At 29.5% G+C, this 25,604-nt stretch overlaps 2 protein-coding genes and 2 long non-coding RNA genes across 14 annotated transcripts in view; 2 read left to right on the plus strand and 2 right to left on the minus strand.

Moving 5' to 3' along the window:
- Nucleotides 1–9,634, minus strand: part of LOC100744501 (negative elongation factor D) — a 15,579-nt gene extending 5,945 nt beyond the window's left edge. For 5 of the 11 annotated variants that reach the window (XM_024370269.2, XM_033322872.1, XM_033322873.1 and 2 more), the window contains exons 1-6: nt 9,574–9,634; nt 7,128–7,308; nt 4,848–5,067; nt 4,657–4,764; nt 3,245–3,394; nt 503–633 (exon numbers count right to left, since the gene is read on the minus strand). In XM_024370269.2, coding sequence (XP_024226037.1) covers nt 503–633; nt 3,245–3,394; nt 4,657–4,764; nt 4,848–5,067; nt 7,128–7,308; nt 9,574–9,619 — 836 coding nt within the window. In that variant the 5' untranslated portion in view covers nt 9,620–9,634. The other 6 variants (XM_033322875.1, XM_033322876.1, XM_033322874.1 and 3 more) reach the window with 6 other exon arrangements.
- LOC117152136 overlaps nt 1–12,317 on the minus strand; it is a 20,244-nt gene extending 7,927 nt beyond the window's left edge. The window contains exon 1 of the long non-coding RNA XR_004462404.1: nt 12,247–12,317. This is a non-coding gene — a long non-coding RNA (uncharacterized LOC117152136). The remainder of the gene's footprint in view (nt 1–12,246) is intronic.
- On the plus strand, nt 9,611–24,042 carry LOC100744821 (lysosome-associated membrane glycoprotein 1). Its single transcript, XM_003492375.4, has 5 exons — nt 9,611–9,884; nt 11,017–11,477; nt 16,491–16,713; nt 18,375–18,563; nt 23,625–24,042. The coding sequence occupies exons 1-5, from the start codon at nt 9,833–9,835 to the stop codon at nt 23,762–23,764; spliced, it is 1,065 nt and encodes a 354-aa protein (XP_003492423.1). The 5' UTR covers nt 9,611–9,832; the 3' UTR covers nt 23,765–24,042.
- LOC112213498 lies at nt 15,691–16,401 on the plus strand. The gene is made up of 2 exons (XR_004462403.1): nt 15,691–16,084; nt 16,157–16,401. It is a non-coding gene; the product is annotated as an uncharacterized LOC112213498 (long non-coding RNA).
- Nucleotides 24,043–25,604: the final 1,562 nt, after the last annotated feature.

The following is a 25,604-nucleotide window of genomic DNA, read 5'->3' on the forward strand; positions in this document are numbered from 1 at the left end:
GATTTCCATCACGTAAAAAAAAACGGCACATTATGTTTATCTTCTGACAAAATCCAAAATTTCCCTATATTTGTAAATAAACAAGCAACAAACATTAATCTTTAAAGCTTACACAATTTCCGCATTTCTCTCTATTCTTGTTACTATTACTAGCCTCTTAATCTAGTCATTACTATCATTATCATTACTTTACTTATACATTGTGTGCTTGCTACATGACATTATCAAGTGTAATATCATATGCATGTATACGATGTCCTATGATCGATAATACATTTTATCGTGTGGCTGAAGAGTTAAGATAATCAAAATATTAAGAAAACCATATGATAATTTATGTTGTCTCTGTTTGTTTGTGCTCTCTGTTTAAACAAATTAGAGAAATTTGGAAAACAAACTTATTAATATTCTTTGTTATTAGATTCTATTGATCCTAAGTTGAGAACAATTGAACATTCTCTGACTGTATATACTCGATAAAGTAATAAAAACTTTTTCTTACTTCTGTTGAGCGCATTTAGTGATTTCCTGAGAAAGCCTTTTCATCATAAATCCACCACGTGATTCTTGTGCAAGAATTTGCAACAATACTTGACTGTAGACGTAAGTGTGTTGTCCATGACATACCATTTTCTGGCAAAAAAAAATTATATAAAGACATTATAATATTTTAAAAATATACTTTTTACTATAATACAAATACACACTGTAACATTTTAAATATATGTATATCGTCCCTCTATAATAAAAAGCAACTACGAGCAAAAAGGAAGAAGGTGATTAAAATCTAAAAGAAAGCAGGAACTCCCAGAAAACAAAAGCGTTCATTAAGGTGGAGTTAAAGGAATTACAATTCATAAATCTATACTGTATGAAGATAATGATGCCTGGCATAGGCTAAACATACAGTCAGGACTATACATTCGGTTAATACAGCGAGTAAAAAAATTTGATGGATGATTTTTGAAACTAAAATAAGATGAAAATCAAGAATAAAAAGATTGTGTTTTCTACTTTGTTTTTTAGTTATTAACAATTAAAAATTAGCCGAAAACGCGATTTTTTTATTCTTGATTTTTCCCTTATTCTAGTTTCAAGAATCACCTCTTAAATTTTTCTACACCTATAGCAGAACACCCTATATATAGTCCTGGAACTAGCGTCATTGCTACGTAGTCAATATAATAGTCAATATAAACTTTAAAAATTTGTGTGTCGATAGTTTTGATAACAAAAACGAACAAATTCAATTCCTGGCTGGACGAACGTAGGGATGGGAGATAGAGAAATGTGCTGTCAAACATGTCAAACTTGAAGGTGAAATTTTGCGGAAAGTACAGAAGTTGAAAATGAAACAGTAAAATATATAAAAAATCAACCCTCTAGTGGAGTAGTTATCCTCAGTTTAGTAGAAAATTATCCTTTCCGGTATTTCATGGAAGACTGTTGTATGGTAACTACAATTTTTTTATTTTATCTAGACTGAACCTTTATGTAATAGCAGATTTTATCCTGAAATATGTAAAAGAATGCCCTAGCAGCATTAAATTTTTTTTTGAATCTTAGCGAACAATTGACATAAAGAACATGATTCCGGCAAACATAATTTATTTTTCTCTTTTTTTTTCATTTAATTTAATAAACGATCAGTTTTATTATTGTAAAAATTACTACCATATGTTTTCGGATGATGATTTACATTTTGAATTTGATTCTTGATTTCATGTCAGAATGACGAAGATCAGAATTCCGAGGATGATGATTGAGAAGTTTAAGATGATTGAGAGGGGTGTTTTATTATTTATATAAAGTTGAGACATCCGCATCAGGTAACACGCGGCTCATCATACCGCACGGCGATTTCAATGGTCTGATATGAGTTTTTCAAATATATTTCCGGATATAATCTACTGTTACACGAAGTTTTAGCCTAAATAAAATTAGGAAATTGCAATTACTGTTCGACAGCCTTTAATGAGTTACCAGAAAGGATTTGCTGTATTAATGGACTTCCAGGGTTGAACTTTCATTAATGAGTTGATTTTTTATATATTTTATTGTTTCATTTCCTAGTACAAGAAGTTTCAGTTTCTATATTTTCAGCAAAATATCACTTTCCAGTTATACCACTTTAATAAGTTTAACAGTGTACCTCTCATCCCATGTCCATGTCCACCCAGCCAGGCATAGATTTTATTTATTTCTGCTATCAAAGCTATTGGCGTACAAATTTTATGTTATTGCCTCCATAAAAATGACATTACTCTGGAAGAGTAATATATTGTGACAGAATAGCAAATAAATAATTAATTGGAAGTCATTCACATTTTCTTGCAATTACTAAATCTCAATTCCAATGAAATAAGTTAGAATAAATTGAATGTGAAAATGCAGCAGGATTGTATAATTATGAACACTTTGGAAACTATATTTAAATTAGAATCCAATTTTATAGATATAAATTACACTAAAAAATGAATTACTCTATATAGAATGCTTTTGGTATAGAATTTGGAACGGAAATGAACCTGGACACATATTTTAAATTACAATTATAATGTACTCTCTGCTTATTTAATCCAACTTCTATATAACAGGTATTATCAATCATCTTCTTGTGAATTCGAATAATTTGTGAAGAGACAAAAAGATTGCAACATTAAGAATAAGAAATTACATTATCATATATATAGGTTATTTCATTTAATAGGTTATCTATTAATGTATATATATATATATATAATGAAACTATGTGTACAAAAATGATTTCAAGTATTTACAAAAAGGAACTATGCAGTCAGAATTATGCTAGTTGAAGACATAAAGATAGAAAATTTTTATACATATATAACTACTCTCTCAATATAATCTCTCTTAATTTCTCATTGACTGTTTAAACATTTTTACAATTAAATTATATTTCTTGTTTTACATTCTGCAATTTTTAAGAAAATTATATACAAAACAATATAATTAAATTTACCTTATTATTGTGTGTTATATTATAGAAAATACATTCAAAAACTATATCCAAAAAAATATAAGTGACTTTCACTTGATTTGAATGCCTTCACGTAACAAATTCCTTTCTTCATATTATATTGCCCTTGAATTCTTATACAGGACATTGCTTTATGCTTAAAAGACTTTCCAAAAATCTTATTCTGTATGTGTATGAAATATAATATACACATATTATACTTTAAATTGATTCAGAATATAAATCATAAATAATAATACTTACTGCACATTCTTGTATACTTGACTGCCAATCTTCTGTATTTTGCAAAAATCCAGCAATTGCAGTTTTTAAAACTCGTGAAAATACTTCAATTTGTTGTGCAGCTGTTGAAATGCTTGTAATTTCACCTTGAAATCCAGCATCAGATATAAGCTGTAAGAAATGTAAAAAGGATACAAAAATTCAATAAAATTTGTATAGTACGTATTAAATGTTTGTAAAATATTTCATATATATAATTGTGCAAAAATTATATTATTGCAAATTACTTGTGTAATATAATAAAAGTTGATGATACATATATGTACAAAATTTGTGTACAAATTTCAATCTGCTAGTTATCTTTTAACCAGAAATTTCTATGATCATGAAATTAATAATCAACAAAGACGAACAAATCTCAGATATATTGAGATGAATTCTTCCAAATATAAATACATATAAGCCACTTATTATAAAAATAGGATAAGTCCATTTTCTTTATTAATGAGATATTTAAGGTTTCGTGGTTCATACAATTAAGAAATATAAGTACACCCTAGAAAGGTTTCACCATGTTGTATATACTTTTAACACAGGTAAATTTACTACGCAACGATTTTTATAAGAATACATTACGAAAAAAGGTGTTTTTATAAATCTGAGATACAGTTGCCTCATTTTCATAATTAATGATAAAAATTCAGTCGTTTGCCTTGTTCCAAAAATAGTGAATGAGAGTCGAATTAATCGAAATAGTTAATAACTATTTCTGGTGGCAGCAATTACCATTTTGATTTAAATATAACTCGAAAAATCTAACTGTTACGAACACCGAAGATCAAGGCCAGATCGTAACACAGTCTTTCATTTATATTTTCAAAAACCGTCCGTTATACGGAAAAAAAGGAATATAACATAAAAAGTGCATTTTGGCTATATTTATAACTTTCGTCTGACATAATTTTTATATAATCTATAATTTAGAAAATAATCGAATAAAACTGATTTTATTATAAATACTTAAATAATTATTTTAATGTTTAAGGACCCAGGGGCATGCTTTTTCGTTATTCAATCGAGTTCAAATTCTGCACAAATTATTTTTTTAATATTCAACATCTCAAAAAAAACTTTGTTTTTATAGAATTATTATTAAACTATGTTATAAGTATAAAAATTGGTAAATTCTGAGGTACATTTAAAAATGTTTGTAATTGTCATTTTTCTATGCATTTTAATTTATAGAATTAGTTAGCATGACTTCTAAGTGATTCAAATAATACACTACAAATAATGCAGAAGAATTTAGTTCAAAGAGCACACCTCTTATATGTATAATGTTATTACTACTATTATATTTATCTATATATGTAATAACAATATTTCCAACAATTCCTATTTGAATAAAAGCAATATTTTAATAGAAATCTTACCTTTATAGTGAAGTTTAACATCAAGCAATCAGGATATTCTTCTGCAAGTCTGTAAATAAGTGACCGCCAAGTAGGATGTTGTATCATTTCCGTTAACCAAGCAGGAGTCTGATACACAAAATATTGAACTTTAAGTATTGACTAAGATTTAATATTTAATTCAAAAATCAATGAAGGATTAAAAAACTTACTTCACCCTCCTCTGTGAAGATTTTATCTGCTTTTTTGGGATCAAATGTTTTCAATATCATATCTTTTAAGTTGTTTTCTACCATTGCTTGTACATCTGTAACTTTAACTCCAGCAAGAATAAGCCATTCTGCAAGAAGATTTGCCATTTGAGCACAAGCTGTATAGTTTTTAGATAACAACTCTATCACTTGTTCTGGGTTTCCACCAGCTTGAAAATATCTATAAAGTGGGAAAAATAATGATATATTATAATATAAAAAATATCATTACATTTTTTTTAAATTTCACAAACAGTGCACCAGTGCATAATTAAATACACATATTGAAATTAACATCATCTATAGTAGCTACAAAAAAGCACATATCCTTACTTTCTAATAAAGCATTCCTTTATCAAATTCTAGATTTATAATCACATGAAAACACTACTATATAACTAATATTACTATACTATAGTACTATTATGTGATATAAAATTTAATATACTGGGACCTAATTAATTAATATATAAATGTTATAATAAATATAATGGCTTGCAAATACTTTTTGTAATCATTCCATATAATAATCTAAATAGTTGTTTAAAATAAATAAAAAGTAAGAAAAGATTAAACTATATATACTTTATTAAAACATTTTGCAGGAAAATAAGTAATGGAGAGTATTTTATTAAATAAAAAAATTTTAATCTCTATTAAAAACTAGTTTAATGACCATAGTAACTTATAATCAAAGAAACATTATTACCAAATATTGTCTTTAAAATCAGAGAATGTTTACTTGTATATTTTTGTACCATTAAATGAAAATTTCATCCCGTATGTAACATTATTTAATTTTTTATAAAATTATGAATCCATTATTTACCTATATCTACAGGTAATAACAATGTTGTATTAATAAAATTCATTAAATAAAACTAATGAATGTAGTAAGAGGAATATCATCAATATTTAGTTTCCATTTCATCATTAAATATACATAATGAATTTTTGTGTAATAATTATAAATTCTATAATAGAGAATTTTATTTCAGTCTTTTCATGATTGTTTAATATGAAAACATGAAATGATTATTATGAGATTTGATAAAATATATAGAAATGTGCAGACCCTCCCTGTTTCTCAGGGTTTCGGGATGGATCAGTAGAAGTTCGGGCGGGATCTCCATATCCATATCACTCGGGCTCCCGAATGGTTCGGGATTCTAAAACTCGATTTGGGTATCGACCATAGAAGTATGTATCAGCATGAACAAGCAGCCTAACTTCGTGTCAATTAAAATTGCATGAATCGACTTAAGGCTTGGAAGCCCAAGATCCAGCTATTAGGAGGAGATAAAGTAATTACAAAATAGTACAATAACTTCACAAAACGAAATATGTATAAAACTAAAATAAAAAAACCATAAGCAAATAAAAACACACTATTCGCTACAAATTCTATACAAAGAAGTCAAATATTCTACAATCTCAAATTTGCAAAATTATTATTAAAATAAAAATAATTTTCTTCCAAAATTTTAAATATAAATTTTGAATATGAATATTTATTCATGTAAAGCTTATTATCATCGTTTCTTTTTATATCTTTATCTCCTCTTAATATTTCCTAATAGTTGGATTTTGGGCTTCTGAGCCTTGCCAATCCCATTCGACTTGTTAAATTGACAAAAAATTAGGCTGCCCACTTTTAATTATTTAGCATGCTGATACATAAATCTATTGCTGATACTCGAATCGAATTTCAGGATCTCGAGTAATACAAGTATATCAAGATCCCACCCGAATTATCTTCTATTTATAGTTCATATAGATTTGAGTTAGGTGTCATTTTATCCAACTGACATGGGTCGGTCAGTAATCAACACCAACCCATACCCTGTTGCAGACGCACAATTATAGGCAGGATTTACTGTGTGTGGTACTGACACTATAGATGGTTTCTTGGGAATATCTTGGAAATTAAGAGAATCCAACATTTTCGTGAAAGGAAAAGTTGTTCCAAATGTTGGGTTTTACAATATATTCGAAAACCAGTGAAATCACTGTTAAAGCTAAACTTCTAAATAATTACCTAATATCTTATATAATATAATATAATATAATATATAATATCTAAATCATTTTGTTTAGCAATATAAGAATTAAGTTTCTCTGGCTTATGATTCGGCAATATGTTTCAAATTTTGAAGCAAACTGCGTAGATACATTCAATATACTATATATCTATAATGAGTAAGATTAATGTGAACTGCACTATTTAATAAATCACTATACCTTTTAAGTTGTGCAAAGATACCAGGCTCCATAATGTAATCTGGTGTTTTAAATTTATCCAAGCATTCATTTAATATCTCTTGAGGATTATCAAAACTATCTTCTCCTATGCATTCTTCACTTCTTGTCATTTCTTCTGTCCAAGCTCCACGATCCTCATCATAATCCATCTCCATTATTTCTAAAAATAATACATAATATTTAATAAAATGGTTTTTCTTCTACATATTGATTAGTAATATAAATTTTAAAAATTTTTGCTTTGTTATGAATTGATATTTCTGTTGCAATAAACAGCTATTAAAAAAGGAAAAAATGGAAGAACTAAAAGTTTCATTACTACTCTCAAACAATAAAATTATATAAACTAAATGTTGGAAATAAATATGTCTCAAATAATTGAAATAATTTTATTTTTTCTTCAAATTGGAAAACTATTGCTTATATATCATATCATCTGAGAGTAACTATTAAGGTAAATTTAATGATATACAAGACATAAGATTAAAACAATTAACTTCATATGATTTTTTATGTCATCATATGTGTTTAATATATCTTTTGCTTTATTTCGACAATCACAATTACCCTCTATTTAAAAAAATTGTAACTATTATGATTGGAAATGCTATGATTGAAATTAAATTATTATGAAATATATGTATATTTCTTGAAATATATGTACCACAGTTTACAAAATTAACTTGTTGTATTTTTTTACATGGTAATCATGTATAAAAAACAAATATAAATATTCAATTTCAAACTTTTGCGACTTATTCTGAACAGATTGGTAACAAAAATAACGCACACTTGCAACTTGACATCTTGATATCTTGTGTCTGAAACTTTCTATGACATAAAAATTGTTACTCTTTCAGTATTTCTTTTAATATGCAGACAACAATAAACAATAACTCAAAAGATTTTTTCTCCTGTTATCTTCATAGTATAGTGTAATAGTATAATATAATTTTTGTTGGTCTTTGAATGTCTACTAAAAATATAAAGCTTAGAAACTAAAAATACGCAGTATCTGAATCTTTTTGTGACCATCTGTATACATTTTGTAAAAAGTAACCTAAGATTTATTTTGATATTTATATATTGTTATCAATTTTATAAAGTATTAATGTCTAGTTATTTAAAATAGATTAAAAATCTCTCTCTCTCAATTATATATTTTCATGAAAATTATTGGTACAAATTCTTGTTTATATAATTCTTTTTTCACGAAATCTAAACATTTATTATAAATAAGATAGTACAACCAGGCAATAATATTAAAAAAAATAAAATCTCAGCAGTATATTAATTAGCAATATTAGTCCAAATGAAAGATGTACTTCCTTTACTAAATATATAGGTATCTTAACCTATATATTAATATGTACTCTTTGTATACATATAGAAATTTTAAAGCTAAAGATAGGTTAACTATTCAACATATTTATTTTAGTTAATACTTCCATAAAAACTATTAAATATTTTATACTTTTTAATGAAGATTACTTACTTTTAATTTGTTATGATAACGCACAAATATTTTTAAGTATTTTATAAATACGTAATACAATTATAGACAAATAATATAGATAAACATGTAATATATTGAGCTAAAGACTCATACTAAATGTTTCTTTCTAATATAATGTATTAAAAAAGAAATTGTGTTTTTTTATACTTCAGGTAACAATGAAAAGCTTTCATAATAGAAAATTCTCATGTACTGATATACTTAAAGATTGCAAATATATCATACTACTACCTATATACTTTGTAGTTAATACCACGATCACGTTGATTCTACCAAGGAAGAAATACAAACCACATATGTATTGGGAAACTTAGTGGAAGTGTGGCTTAGATTTCAGCCCTCTAGTGACATAATGGCGAACTACTAACGGTAGATTTTTCAGTCTTTTTGTTCATTTATTTAAATTTTAAATTATATACATATATGTATCGATAATATAAAAGCTGAATTATCTTTCGTTTTCCTCGTATAAAGTACATGATTGCATATTTGTTTGTTAATATAATGTGCACATATATGTATTTACATATATGGTAACAAATAATTCTTTTTACACAAGAAACATAATTAGTTGATTTTAATTCAATTAAATTTTAATCAAATTTTATCAATTCATATACCTTTTAGAGAAATAGTTTTACAAACCATATAAAAATTTAATAGAATTGAAAGTAAGTTATTCTAATAAATATAGTATTAAATTAAAACATTTTGAAAATATATAGGTTACGATATATGTAGTTAGTTATTACCGATGATCGTGTGTATGCACTCGAGACTAGACTAATATATTTATTTATTTTACTTTATTAAAAATATATAAATAATACCTTTCTTGCTTAATGATAAAGTAAATAAGTTTAGATAATTTTTTACTTCACTTGTGTGTTGTATGTTAAAAGAACGTACTTAATTCGAAATAATGTAAACCAACCCTTAATGAGAACACATACATATGTACTTTAGTCTGTCCAATGTATGTTTGTGAATAACATTTCCAAGGAACTACACAGTATAGAATTGTATCGACATTTACGTTGTGTCGTCATACGCGGTGTATTTTCACATACTTTGCGTTAACTGATATTGGTGTCTAATATTCGTAATAGTTATAAACATTCAAATTTTTAGTGGATTTTGCTTATTTCTAGCAAATTTGGAATTTCTAATGATGTCAAAGTTTTTACTACTCCTTTGCTTTACTGCACTCCACGTTCTGGGTATGAATTTTCAAATACACTTTTATTTTTTCTGCAGAGGATTATGAACATTTTTTATGTATCGTGAAATTATATTTCTTATTTCTACTTTCCCCTAAAACACATAAAACTTATAAGGTCTCTTCTTACAAAATTACATCAGCTGTAGATTTATGGTTTAATTTTAATTTTATTATCTTTACTATACATTATTTCTCATTAACGTATTTAGGATATTAAATACGACATACTGTCTTGTGATAAAATATTGTGACCTATGGTAAAATTTTAGAAATCAAAGCTATAATAATAAGATATTTAAAATTATCAAATTAATTAATAAGAATTACTACTATTATAAATTATTTTCTATGTAAAACTTCAGATAAAAATATTACTTAAATTAATATTTCGAAATATAGTTTGTTTTATTTTTATATTTCCTGCAATAAATTTTGTATGTTATAGTTTAGAAATAAAATTATATTATTTCATTGATCTAACTAAAATATTGACACAAGCAAAGATTTTTGCAATCCATATTTACACAAGTTTTTATTATTTATGGTTCTTAACTCTTTTATTATTATATGTATATCAAACACTAAACGATGTTCACAGGATTAAGGATCTATATTGATGAGTTGTCAATCACTTCAGATTATATCAAATATGTATATGTGGATAAAAATATGAGTCACATTGTATAGAATTCGGTACCATAAATCTCCTGAAAATTTTGAAAGTCTTGGAAGTTTTGAAAATCTCAAAGGTCTTGGTTATTTTAATAAGTTTTGAAAGCTTGTTGTATAGTTGATATTTTACAAGCATTTTAAATGCTCTAACCCAAACAGTATCATTGACATAAAATATTAAAGGAAGTCTAGAAAAATTGGGATATTGGAAATGTATTTATGTGAAACAACTTTCAAGACTTCATATAGAGCTCAACCTCATAAATAAGCAACATTTTAGTTAGAGATCATAGTTTTGAACATATATTAAAAACATGTATGCACTGTGCATGTACACAAATTATACAATGTTCTGAATATTAGCATGATGAAATTATGTATATCCAATTTATTATATTAACTTAGAAGTCAATGTAAATGTGTTCGATTAATTTGATTATATTTCAATTTTACAACAGGTGAAGGCCAAGAAAATATTTTATCTAAAAATGAAGGTATTCTCACTAATGGAACATCTTTACAAAATGAGCAACATTTTGAAACAAATATTCCATCAAATAAGATACTTTCCGTGGTACCTGTGTCAGCTCCTTTAGGCACAAACAAAAATAAATTAAAGCCAGAAGAGCTTTTAACTACTCAAAGTCCTATCCAAACTCGTATAGTTATTCCCAATGATCACCAGTCATCTGCTATGTCATTAGATACATCAGCTACTTTAAGTTATACAAATGAAACAACTACGAAACAGATTTTACATACAACAATTAATCCAGCAGTTATACAAGCTACAGTAAATTCTACATTGTCTGTTCATACTGCTGGGAAGTGGGTAGTTGGTAATGGAACAGATAAAGCCTGTATTGTAGTACAGATGTCTGTGGAGTTTAATATCTCTTATATTAATGACAACAAAATGGTTTGTATTATTTAAATGTAGAATATATTATATTATTTAGACATTATTATGGTATATGATAAATTAGAATATGTATATAATATATGTCGGGGAACGGTCAGGAATAAGGTTGTGGGCGTTTGATAAATTTTCATTGGAACTGGCCATCGTCGCGGTATAACAAAGGTACGGTTTGCTAACACAAGTATGGATAGTACAGGCTTGACAATCAACTGTGGCGGTTGGACACTCGCGATACTAGTGATAGTGGTATTAGGTTCAATAACGAATCCGCGGCCAACGGGATGATAGATCTACTTGCGCGATACACTAACTCAAGCGTGTAACACTCACGAACCGTAAGGCGTTACTCCTCGTCGACGAGATCGCAAAAAGAATGCATCTCCGTTGGAATGTTTACTGTCGAGTGTTACGACTATTTCCTTTTTAAAGAGAGCTATAGAGTTACTCCATACCTTTGTTAGACACAAATCGCAAACAAGTACAATGATAGCAAATCGCTTAATTACAATTCTACGGATTCTCCGAAGTTCCAGAAGGAAGGTCTCTGGTGTCCTCTCATCTCCGACATATATATTTATATATATATAATTTTTACCACAGTATAGCGAGATCATAAAATCATTTTGGTATGATATGAACATGTTTAGATATAGAGATAAGTGAATCAGGGCTGTACAAAGATGCAAAGTCAATATGGTTTATATTGTTAATTATGTTAATTAAGTATAATTTAATATTTATGTTAATTATATAAACAAGGCCACACCTTAATGGTTTCATTAATTCTGACATATGTTATTAAGATCATTATTCTGAGTAATTTCACTTACTCATATAACTATTGCTCGACTTTAGTCTCCAAGATATACACCAAAATATTTTTCATATTATTCGGTTGGCAACTAGTTTGGGTTAGATAGTAGAAGAAAAGAAGTAATTATAATTTATACACAATTTTATAGGAATAATGTAGAAAAGAGAAACAGAGCAAATCTCATCGATTTTATATTGACTTCGCAAACAACATTGTGCTGGATATATGTATAGCAGAATTTTTGTTTCATCGGTAATAGGACTTTAATAACCTGGTAATTGCATTTTCTAATATCATAGTTGCAATTTTTCTAATTAGTACTAATACTAGAGTACTACAAAATTCCATATAAATTGTACTTATCTCCTTTTATTTATTATATAACCAACACTTGATATATATTTTTTTTATTATAAATATTATAAACATATATATATATATAAACATAAAAGTTTTCAAAAATTTACTTTATGAAATGTCAGGATTATTGTGAAATGGCGCCATATATTTTGGACTTCACAAAGTTGAAGTTATCAAGACAAATTGAACGAACTACTATGTTATGACCTTACGATGATTTAGAATTCAGAAATTTAGGTTCAATCAATAGAAATATTAATATGGAAAATTATATTATTTCGATCAAATTATACATTCAAAATAAGATTAAGATTATTAAATAAATCCAACGATAACGATAATACCATTTTGTATCATACACTACAGCTTGAATTTCTGAATTCAAGATCATATTATAGTAAGTCGTTGAATTCATCTGCTATAACTTTGTAAAGTTTAGAATACATATATGATGTCATTTATAAAAATCAAGATGACTGGCTTTTCATTGAAGAAATTTGTTTGGATATTTTTAATATCCAAATATACGGCGGACCGGAAACTCATTAACTTTTGTTTAGAACATTTCTTTGGCAGATTATTGGAAATGTTTAAAAAATGGTGATTAATAAAGATGTGCAAGTACCCGAATTTACGGGTTGGTAAGATTGGTGAAATTCGGGCGAGCTCGGGCTGGAACCCAAGGCATACGAATATTCGAGTAGCTTAATCATTCGGGTAGCTCGATCGCCACGGTTAACTCGACACATTCGAGTTAGATCGGTAAAAATCGGCCGGGCTCGGACTAGCTTTTTCGATACTCGAGATTCGATTTGGAGTTCTTATTGTAAATTTGAAATGGATCATATATGTAATTACCTCATACATTTTTAGTGATTAATCTTAGAGGACACACCTTGTATATGTACAAATTCAATTATATTTCGGAAACTAAAGTCGAGCGGCAGTTATATGTATAAATGAAATTATTCAAAATGTTGACCTTTATAATATATATCAAAGTCACTCAAAATATATAATTACTAAATTTATATTTGTACTATAATATCTTTTACTCGTTATTCAATTTATTGAAGTAATAAGAAATACTTATTGTCTTTTTAATTGTAAATGGAACATCGTCAGTCATAAATCATTATCATTATTATTGCATAAATCCTTAAAATAGAATATAATGTATGATTCTCAGTGGCCCTGGAACCAAAGATGTCAGTCGATGCTGCTTCTTGATATTTTAATTTAAGATTTCGCTATAATTTGGTACATACTATACTACTGGTGGAAGAAATATAGCGAGATTATACCTACAAAAATTAATCAAATGTTAAAACATACATATGTATTTCGAAAATCAAACTAGGCAGCAACTCGTGAATAAAATTAGGAATTCTTTGTGCTGTAGTATATTTAAGAAAATTGTTTATAACATACCATTTGGAAGGGGGGTTTTTAAAATATACAATTCGCTACCTTTTATATACATTGCAAATAATGCAAATATATATTACAAATAACTTTTACAGATTAATTTACAAATGACATTGGCAACCTAATATTCAAACTATTTTTATAGTTGCAATTAGTTTAATTGTCATCATTTAATATTTCAATTTACGGCGTTAGTATATCTCTTTCACCAATAGTATACTATATTATTCAAATAGTAATTGCAGGCTTTTGCCAATAAACTCATATCTGGTTATCATTGAATGAAAAATTTATGTAGAACTTCAACATTGTGCCCTCACTTCGAAATAATCTAACCTATCCTAATCTAATTAATCATTGAATTAAATTCAAATAGACTTGTCCCAAGGACAGATTAAGTTAGGTTACTTTCTTTTATTTTAAGTGTTAAAGTTTTAAATAAAGTTTTCCTTCAATAATAACCAAATGTTACGCCATACATATATCAATTTTATTGCAAAATGGATCTCTTGTGTCGTATATTTAATAATTAATAACTTTATAAACAATAACGAGCGATAGCTAAAAGCTCTTGAGCGTTAATAAAGGAGGTGTCCTTGATAACACATCAAAGTAAAGGTCAAGGTCATCGGGTCTGCCCCCCTTGAAGTCAACATTTATCTTAAAAATGTCCATTGTCCATTTATGGGTCTTCTTTCCACATAAAAATTGTTTGTCCGCGAATTCGCAGGTTGCAAGGTAATCATAATCAGTGAAAATTCGTGGTTTCTATTTTAACGTGTTTACCGCGATGCGATACACTAGTTTTTCACCCAAACTCAACAGTTCTAATATTTCCATTGCAAATTGTTAAAACATGAAGTATTTTTCTTGAAGGGACAAAATACTGTTATGAAGAATTGATTTTCTTTAAGATCATATTTTCGGAGATCTCTTAATTGACAGAAAAAGATACACTAATGTTGATACATATTGATATACCTTTTTATACAGTAAATGAAAAATTTCCTAAGTAAGTTATTAATGTACTATTGTTAAATTTTTTTTGATATTTACAATATTGGCTAAAAAAATTATATCATAGCTATTTGAAAAGGTGAATGTTCCATATTATTGTAGAAAAAGCGTTTTAATCATCTTTAATATCGTTTGAATTCTACTTCTTATTTAGAACATTTATGTTAGGCTCTGGAAACCAAACAATTTTGGTTATTGTGGCAACAAACATCGTACATGATGTGAGCTAAACGAGTATTTTATTGAACGTTTATTGTGCAATTAAAGATATCCATCATCTGGTAATTGTTTTTATCGTAACAGGTATTATTTAATGATCTAAATTAATGAAATATTATATTCAATGAAAATTAATCCTAAGTGAGAATGCAAAGATGCAACACTTTTGTAGAAAAAGGTAATGATATCTGTTTATATCGTTTCATTTCATATGTAACGAGTTTCGTGGTATGGGGTAAACCTCACACTCTCGTCGTTTCAAGAAATGCCTCGCAACACCAACTATGAAAATTAAGTAAAATTTCGCAGTGAACGTCTTACTACACATTGTTAAACAGTTGAACTGAAATAGATTTATTCGCTGAGGTAAATTTAAAATTGATGAAAATGTTTTGTGAAATTGCACGAGCAACAAATTTTTGAAACTAAATTCCTTTTATGTCAATTTGTTGATTTTGAATGTTAGATTTTGGAATAGTTAGACGCAATTCATTCGGAGACACTACTACATGTATTGTAAATTCAAAGTGTTGTGGCTTGTAGTATATTATCAATACTAGTATATCTTCATATAGTGATATAGTGTTCGGTTTTGACGTACTGATAATAAGAGGACTAATTGTAAGAGCAGCCTAATGAGATGCCGAATAGAATTTGTACTGTCTCGCGGATTCTATAGGGTTAATCTGGTTAATGAACAATAGGAAAAAGAATTCTAGTCCTATCTCATTGGATATTTAATTGACTTTGATTAACGTGATGCGAAGTAATGCTATAACCTTCAAAGTTCAGCTCCTTATAAAAGGTTTATGGCGTAACTGTTGCTACGATTTTTCAGGCACTTCCAATAATGTGATAAAAAAATGTTTCGAATACAAGTCAATCAGCTTCCAATAGGCTGAAAATTAGTACAAAGATAAGAAATTTCCCAAAAGGGATAAAAAGTCAAAGTCACCTTGACTTTTTTAAATGAGACACACTATATTTTCAATTTCATACTATTGTAGCTGATATTAAGACAAATTCAACAACCTATTATAAGAGTTCCTTTAGATTTCACACAACTATTTATATTTAATTTAATAATTCATATAAAAATAATTATTAATATCTTTATAATGATCAGTTAGTACTATATTAATATTGAAATGATAAAAAATGTATTTTTTCAGAAATCCTTTAAGGTATTTGATATACCAGTAGACAATGCAACTACGAAAGCAAGTGGATATTGTGGCAAGTTGGAACAAAATTTGACATTAGAATGGTCTTCTAAAAATGTAACTAATGCTAGTATGACACTGCATTTTATAAGAAATGTAACTGAGAATGACTACTCTCTTCATCATTTGGAGCTCGTTCTTCCACCAATAAATTTTCCAAATACCACACTAAGTAAGAGATCTTAATTATTAATATGTAATTTTAATATATCTTAAAGCATTTCTAGTCATTCATGAGAGAGCGTTAGTAAAGTATATTTAATTACAAAATGAAGCCATAACTGAAATCTGAAATAATTTGGATAATAATTCAATTTCAAACCTGTTTCCTTTGATAGAATCATGTTTTTTATTGCAAGAATCGATTCAATTCGTTGTTCTTTATAAAAAGTATTAACATGCTTGTGTCAAAAAAAACTGCTGGTTTGTGAGATACACTTGATTTTAATGAAATAACATATTTCAATATGAAAAAAACTATATTTCTTTCTACAAAATGAAAGAGATTGTAATACCAATTGAAGTATAGGATATAGTTTCATGCATATCTTTACTTAGAAGTTTGTGGAACAAAACAACAGGAGTAATAAATATCTCAGGAATTAACGATTTTCGTTCACTGCATACATTCTTACTACATACTTTTTGTGTAGAATAAAGAAGTGGATCGATCAGTACATTAAGAAATATAGTTCTTCTTGAAGAAATGTAGTTGATATTCATGATGTCAAGTTGTATCCTCTACAATACCTTTTAATTTTTTTTTTAACATTTTTTCATGCAATAAGTAACATTCGAGGAATTGGAAGTCATGAAGATAGGTGCTTCAATCGATATTTCTATTTACGTTCTTTCTAGCTACAAAATGTAAACACACTGAGAATAAAGTCAGTCTAGAAACTAAAATACATAACGTTTTAAGAGATCAATTTATTTACGATCCGTGATTGGAAAAAATATTGATTGAATGCGAATTAACTTGCTCTGCATAGTCCGGGACACAGTATCTTCATAAGCATAACAGCAATTTGTATATGATACGATAGGAAGTGAGTAAATTATTGACAAAAGTATTGACGAAATCTCATAAAACAGTGATCACTGAACACTTGCTGTCGAAACCTGAATAATATTTAGGTTTTGATGTAATTTTAAATAATGCAGTAGTTTAGTTTCAATAATTAATTTGTTAGCAATTGAGAAAGTATTGAGTGTTCTCTCTCTCTCTCTCTCGTTCGTTTGCTCTTTCTCTCGATGTCATAGACAAATGTTTGAATTAATGAAACGAATTGCGTAAACTGATAATATCTGATTTGTTAAAATTTTTCACTTGTAATTATTACGATGAATGAAGCAGCATGAATGAAGTATGCTGCCTTAGTTCGTTAAACAAGAATCTGCTTGCGATATCAAGAACAAGATATTAGTGTCATATCAAATGCCATTTTTATTGCTAGTATATATTTGAAAAACAAATATTTATATCTCAAAACGGAGAAAATTTGTATGAAGAATCGATGTATTTCACATACATACTTGCATACTTGCAAAAGTCTTAGAATATTATATGGTACCAATACAAAAAACAATTTTCTAAAATTCGAATTCTCTGTTTCCTTCTGTAATTCAAAAGTAAAATGTAGAGTCAAATATTAGAGTTTTATCAAAAACAGTGAATTTGTTAACATTTTTTAAAACGTGGAATACATGAGTCATATGTTAACACATTTGTTAATCCTTCTATATCATAGTACATACATATAATTCTTTTATATCTTTAAGTATCCTATGTATTTTGTCGTATTATAAATATAAGTGTATCCTTCTTAACAGATACATCAGTGGTTCTGGCGCATAAAGTGCCTAATTTTGTGGTGAAAGTATCAAATTCTTACAGATGCTTGAAACAACAGACGCTCAACTTAAGACAGAATAACAGTAATGAAACATCTGGATATTTAACTATATCAGATTTCCAATTTCAAGCATTTAAAGTAGATAATTCTACCGTTTTTGGTTTAGGTAAGTATAAGTATAAAATATTTAAAATAATTAATTGCATATGATGCAGAAATTAATTTATTTGTATAGTATATAGTAAATAGTGAAAAGGTTTAAAGAGTACTTTTATCAGTCAAAATAAGATAAAAACGAAAAATAAAAAAATTAAGGCTTTGATTACTAATACTAAAGTAATACTGATTACTAATAATAGACATTTAAAAATGAAACATAGAATAGAAATTAATTCAAGGAACGGGGACATAACGTATATGTTTCAATGCAACAACACAAGTTCGTAGCTTACTTTGCATTATTCACGGCCAAAAAGATTTTAACATTCTGTACCGTAAACGATTTTACATTTTATCATACATATTATAGATTGTGCATTTATATACATACTTATAGAAATTCATAAAAGAATATCAAAATCACAAAATATATGTCGGATTCACAGTAGGAATAAGTTTGGGGCGTCGGATGTATCTTCACGGGAATTAGCCATGGCGGTGGTACAGCACAGATGTATTTTATTCCAACAAAAGGGGTACTTACAATCTTGATAGTTGATCACGGCAGGTAGGCAGTGACGATGACTCCAGGTTAGTTGACGAATCCACGGTCCACGGGATGACCAGTATCAACGTAACTCACTCGGCAATTCGTCCAACGACTAACTAACAAGAACTCCCTCAATCCAAATGAAACTGCCCTTATATACTCCTGTCCCCACTTCTCGGTTCAATCCTTGTATTTAAGGAGAGTCATAAAATCATTCCGTACCTCTGTCAGGTACGCGTCCCTCCCGTGACCGTGGCTACGTCTAGTGACCCATTATGTCGTCTTAAATCTGAACCCATCGTCGTAAAGCCAGGTTGGAAAATTAAAGTTATTTTCATTATTTTTATTGCTTAAACATAAAAATCTTGACTATGGTAATGGGGGGTTTTCCCAGCATTCCCGACGGAAAATCCCGCTGTCCTTCCATCTCCGACATATATATATGTAATTAAATAATTTGCCGTCATTCTGCCCAATGGTACTTGTTTGCGATTTGTGATAATAAACTTGGGCTCAAGGCGACCGTCAGCCGCCGAACGTAGCATCGGTCAATGGGCGCTTCATCTAACAAAGGTATGGAGCGATAGTATGACCCTCATTAAAAGAAATACCCATAGAGGTACCTGACAGTAAAACATTCTAACGGTTCCTTCGGACAATGAATACCAGATGTTGAGGCACCTACACGGCACAAGTGTAGTTAGCCTGAGGACCCGCTATAAAACCTGGGGTTTTTGGTAATTAAGATTGTTCAAACGGACAGGCAGCCTTTGTCCCAAGTTGACCATCGAGGGTAACCAATCCTGCGTATTTCCTAGAATTAGCATGAATAGGGATTTGGCGAAACCCGCTGGCCATGTCCAGACTAACAAAATATCTCGCTTTTGCAATCTCGCGATTTGATCCGGAACAAGGGGTAAAGGATATCGATCCGCGACCGTATTTTTATTTAGTTCTCGAAAATCTACAAATCATGTATCTGAACCATCGTTCGTCTTTACGAGTAACATGGGGCTCGCGAACGGTGAATTACTAGGCCTCATGATAATTGGCTCTAATTGATTCGCTTATTCTCTCACGTACTATTCTGCGCTCATCCTCGCGAAATCTATAAGGACTTCTTTGTACGGTGATGTTAGGATCAATTAATTGTATTTCTAACTGGCCTGCATTTACGCGAGTATGTAGGAAACCCGTAACGAATGGATCTTTGAATTTTCGAAAAGAAAGATTAATCGATTTTTATCACTATCACGTACATCAGTGTCAACTTCATTAACATCGATCTCGTTTTCAGCGGTTTTATTACAGGCATTAATTATTTGTCTTCCACATAACGAGGCTATTTTGTGTAATATTACGCCAAAACCTTGACTTAAAATTTCACGATCAATCGCGATATCATATTTTAAAATAACTATCAGCGAGGACATGACGTATTTATCTCTAATGTAAAACCACTAACACCGGCAACGGACAAGATTTGAGATGTACGTTTAGTACAAATGTGTCTTATTCCTCGCATTACTACTATCTCAATCGTTATTTTACCAGAAAATTTCAAGACTACGGATTCTTTAATTAGTGAACACTCGGCTCCAAAATCGGGGTAAAATGGAAATGACTCAAATTAGTGAACACTCGGCTCCAAAATCGGGGTAAAATGGAAACGACTCAGCCGGATGGCTTGATCCACCAGTTGATGCTCCCACTACGTAGAAGTCGATTCGACGCTCATCATTGAGATTATATTCAGGGCACATATATATGTCGGAGATGAAAGGACACCGGCGCCTTCCCTTTGGAACTTCGGGAAAATCCCTTAACACCGTAATCTAGATTCTATCATAGGCGTAATTAAACAATTGTCATCCTTCGATCCGATTGTATTTGTTCGAGATTTGTGATATTGAGCTTGGGCTCGAGGCGACAGCCAGTCGCTAAACGTAGCCGCGGTCACGGGATGAACGCTTTGTCTAACAAAGGTGTGGAGTAATTCTATAACTCTCCTTAAAAGAAATATTTGTGGCGGCACGCGACAGTAAACATTCCAACAGTTTCTGTCCCATGGCTCGCCACACGCAGATCCTATTCTTGGGGTATGATGGAGCAATAACCATAAGGAATATAATATAAAGATAGGAACATAAGAAATAGGAATATAATATAAGCTCTTAATTCGAAGGTTTTATATCACTCAACGGCCTTAACGGTCTTGACGATAAATCGACATGTTTATTTGTTGGAATACAACGATATTAATCTTATACAGATGAGATGTTAATCTAATCCATTAATCTAATTTCGTGTCCTTAGACACACCCCATTATAGTTTTCCTCTGTGACATCATCGGGACGGAAATTCATTCTTTCTCGCGATCTCATCGACGAAAAGAGTAACCCCTTACGACCAGTGAATATTACGCGTCCGACATAGATTTTGTGACCACGTTCATCTATCATCCCGTTGACCGCGGATTCGTTGTTGAACCTAGGATCATTGTCATTAGTTTCTCGAGTATCTAATTATCACGGTTACTTCTCCAGTTCTATGATAATCGTATTTGCACTAGTCAATGTCTTCTCTATTACATAACGACAACGTGTAACCCAAACGAAGATTTGTTTCACGCCCCTAACCCTAATTCTAATGTAAACTCGACATATATATGTTATGATATAATATAATATAAGATATAAGATAATAAACTGCCGAATAAGTTTCGTTGCATTGAGAATCGTCTTGATTCGATTAGATTGTCTTATATATGGTTCGTATAATGTTTCAAAATTAAATGATTAGGAGGACAGTATGGTTAATAAGATCGATGAACTTTTTTGTTTTTTTACGAAATATAACTATATGATCCCATTTGAAAAATAACAATAATCTTGAAATCTCGTAAAAAAATGACACTGAGAGAAAAATATTTTTACCGCTACACGTGTTCGTTGAAACAGTGTAACTTTATCATCAGAGGTTACTTCATACAACAATAGATAGGTATTTGGCTGGACCAAACTGTATATCCATTTGTGTAAGGAGATTTATCTCATTGTTAGGGACATTTCGATCAATTTTTAAATATCAATAATAAAAGAGCAAGAATGTATATACACAAGTCATCACTTATGAACAGAAATGCATTACGCGAGTTTAGATGCAATTTTGAATAGAAAATATCATTTAAACAAAATATTCGCGATATTCGTGATTATGAAAGTGAACGGTGGGTCATGGCGGTGTAGTCGACGCCACGACTTTGTCACGTAAAATTCGTGATAAAAAAGGAAGAGCTGAGCAATAGCTTAACTTGACTGTCCTTTAATATTTTTATATGCTTTTATTCATCAAAGTGGTTAAATACAATATAACAATGAAGTAGCGAAGTTACAAAGTATTAAAATAGTTGTTCAAATCACGGCCAAGATCACCCCAAGACTAGTCTCGTGGTCGAATGCCCGCAGTTTTTATATGTTGAGTTTGTTGGGGTCAAGGAAAGGATCCTGAGTGCCCTACGTAATGGGAAAAATTTGATGTTGGGCCATGTGCAAAGGTAAGGTCAAAGTCTCAAGGTTCATTGTCAGGTAGTGTGGAATGGCGTGGATTTGGGTATGGTCGCTGTCACAACTTCATCTAAATCCTGCAAGTCCTCATCTAAGTCCTTCTTTGTATTGTAATACCCTCCGCGTGCAAATCAACACGTGGCATAAACGCCTGTATGTGTATAAGAATTCTCTTCATTTTTTTCTTTCTTTTATTTTTATAGAAAAAATGAATAATAGTCTTTGATTACCCAAAGATTAAAAATAAATTCTCGATTTTTAAGTTTCTAGTTTCTAGGCAATGTTTTTAATAGTTATATCTTTTGCGTCTTATTTTTGCCATAACTAGGTATGTTTTACCATTACATCTTTACGTTAATAACATTACTGTAGAGAGAAAAAGAATCCCATGTAAAAAATTGATACGCTATAGAGGAAGTCTTTGGATATATTTTTCGAATTTTTATATATTCCATATTGATCAAAAACATGAAAAATCAGTAAAAATAGCTTCTTGCTCTTAAAAAGTTTGTTATAGAAAGCTTAAAATATTTTGAACGATTTTGAAAATAAAAATTCACTTACTAATTGTAAAAACGTGTCAAAATCAGCGAAAATTAATAATATTTTTTCAACTATAATTATTAAATTTGTTCAAGTGTATATTACTTAATTGAAAATTATATTACAAATGAAGTTATGAGTTGAAAAAGTACAATTTTATTAACATTAGTGATTATTCTAAATTGCGTTAATTCTCACGCTTTCCGTGTCTCATTCTGTACGTCAAGATTCCACAAACGAATAAAGGCATATAATAAATGATAATTTGGAATATTATATTATATAATATATTTTATATAATATGAAATATGAAAAATGCTAGAAATATAAAAAATATGCAATGATTATTCTTTAAAATATCATTAGCGTTACTAATATTTATTAATTATATTTGTTATTAATTTTCAGCTAAAGATTGCGCTTTTGATACACCGGATGTTGTACCAATAGTAGTAGGCTGTGCACTGGCAGGATTAGTGATTGTTGTGTTGATCGCATACTTGATTGGTCGTCGTCGAAATCAAGCTCATGGTTATCTTAGTATGTAACGTTAAAATGTTTTTATCTTTAACTTCTTTCGTGTAATTCAATGGAAATTTCCTTATTTAGTTTATATTATGTATCGTAATGTTAACTGCAAAATTTGGCGAGAAGTATTTCTCAAAAATTATACGTTAAACATTACAATTCAAAGATATTTAAGAAGTACTATTAACAGAAAAATAAAGTTATGTAAAATTTATGATTATTACAAATCGTGTATACGATGTTTTTCAGTTATAAAATTTATTTACATATTCAAATAATAAAGTGATACCATATATAATGTGTACAATTTATTATTATCGCTATTGTTATTATCGGTATTATTAATATTGTTATATAACGTTGATTACTATTATCATTATTTTTATTAACCCTTTGCACTCGAGGACTTTTTCGGCCGAGCGTAGCAGCTACTCCGGATGATTTAGCGTATACGTGACGCGTGTCTTACAGCTAGTGTAAAATGATTTCATATGCAAATTAACTTACAAAAACATGTTCTAATAATTTATCTATATTTACATCTTTGAAAATATGATTTTGTAATATTAATTTCTGTACTTTTTTGTATGATAACTTATAAAGCATTCACCAAGATGCATTCTTGATATAATTAATCTCATTTTTCAACAGTTCAAAATCAAGTTCATCTTCATTTGAGCTAATTTCACTTCCGAAAACCACTTTTTTAGGGTTTCTAAACTATAATACTTTTGCCATGCTCGTCGAATCCGAACTAACGTTGGAGACGTTGTTTCAATATCATAGTTGAACCATAGTCTCGAAGGGATATGGGATTTTATCTCCATTTTAAAGTCTAACACTTTACACTTCTTACCAAAGAACACAAAGAGCTAAGGAACCAATTTACGAGATATACGGATTTACGGAGATATCGAAATCTAGCATAAACAGGGACTATCGCTTCTCGCTCGCCACTGGAGTTGCAGCACGGAATGCCGTGGCGACTGAAAGTCGCCTCTCGAGTGCCAAAGGGTTAATGGTACCATTATCGTTGTTACTGTCAGAATGCTTTATTTTCCATGCTTTACGTTACGAATTGAACGCTTTAAAAAATTAGTTTATTGTTTATCAGCGGAAACATACTAGGTGTTTGACAACAGATGGTAGAAATTTTGGGCACTGTTTTTATAAACAAAAATAACATGTAAGTAAAGAATAAAATGATTGTGATTTGTTTTCTGGTAGCCGTTAACATTTAAAAATTGACCAAAGTATTTCTAAAATTTGATAAATCTTATACGAATGAATGCAAAGTAGCTTAGGCGATAAAGAGCATAGTAATTTTTAAGCCCAATAGCACATGCTGAGCAACTTAGCTCGTACTAGGAGACAACGATAATGAAACCGAAAGTAAGAAGGCGGAACCCGCCATAAACTCAACAAAAAAAGGTATTAAATGAAAAATAATAACACAAAAGACAACCAAAGACACTAACAGCATCATAAGACTTTCGGCACAAAAGACGCGGAAATTCAACCCGCAGCCAAATCTGGTGACCAGGGCTAAAGGGTTAGTGTTGCGATACACAACTTACTAACGACCAGTCAGGCACAACTGATCGGTTGTTATCGCGAGCCTTGAACGTTATTAGCGCCCAAGGTGGAGGATTATAATAAACATAAAGAGCGAGGTTTAGTTTACCTTATTTATTCCACTCAATACTCTGATTACAACTGTCTTTAAGTTCACTGAGTTCCACTTACTACTCTGAATACACTGTCTTTAAGTTTACTGATTATCCTGTTACATATAGTGTTCACTGGCTGAATACTGTTACGTGTTGACTCTTAGAATACTGGTGCAAGAGTGAGTTTTGG

The sequence above is a fragment of the Bombus impatiens genome, unplaced genomic scaffold (genome assembly GCF_000188095.3).
Source record: "Bombus impatiens unplaced genomic scaffold, BIMP_2.2 scf_0707, whole genome shotgun sequence".
Classification (NCBI taxonomy): Eukaryota; Metazoa; Arthropoda; class Insecta; order Hymenoptera; family Apidae; genus Bombus; species Bombus impatiens.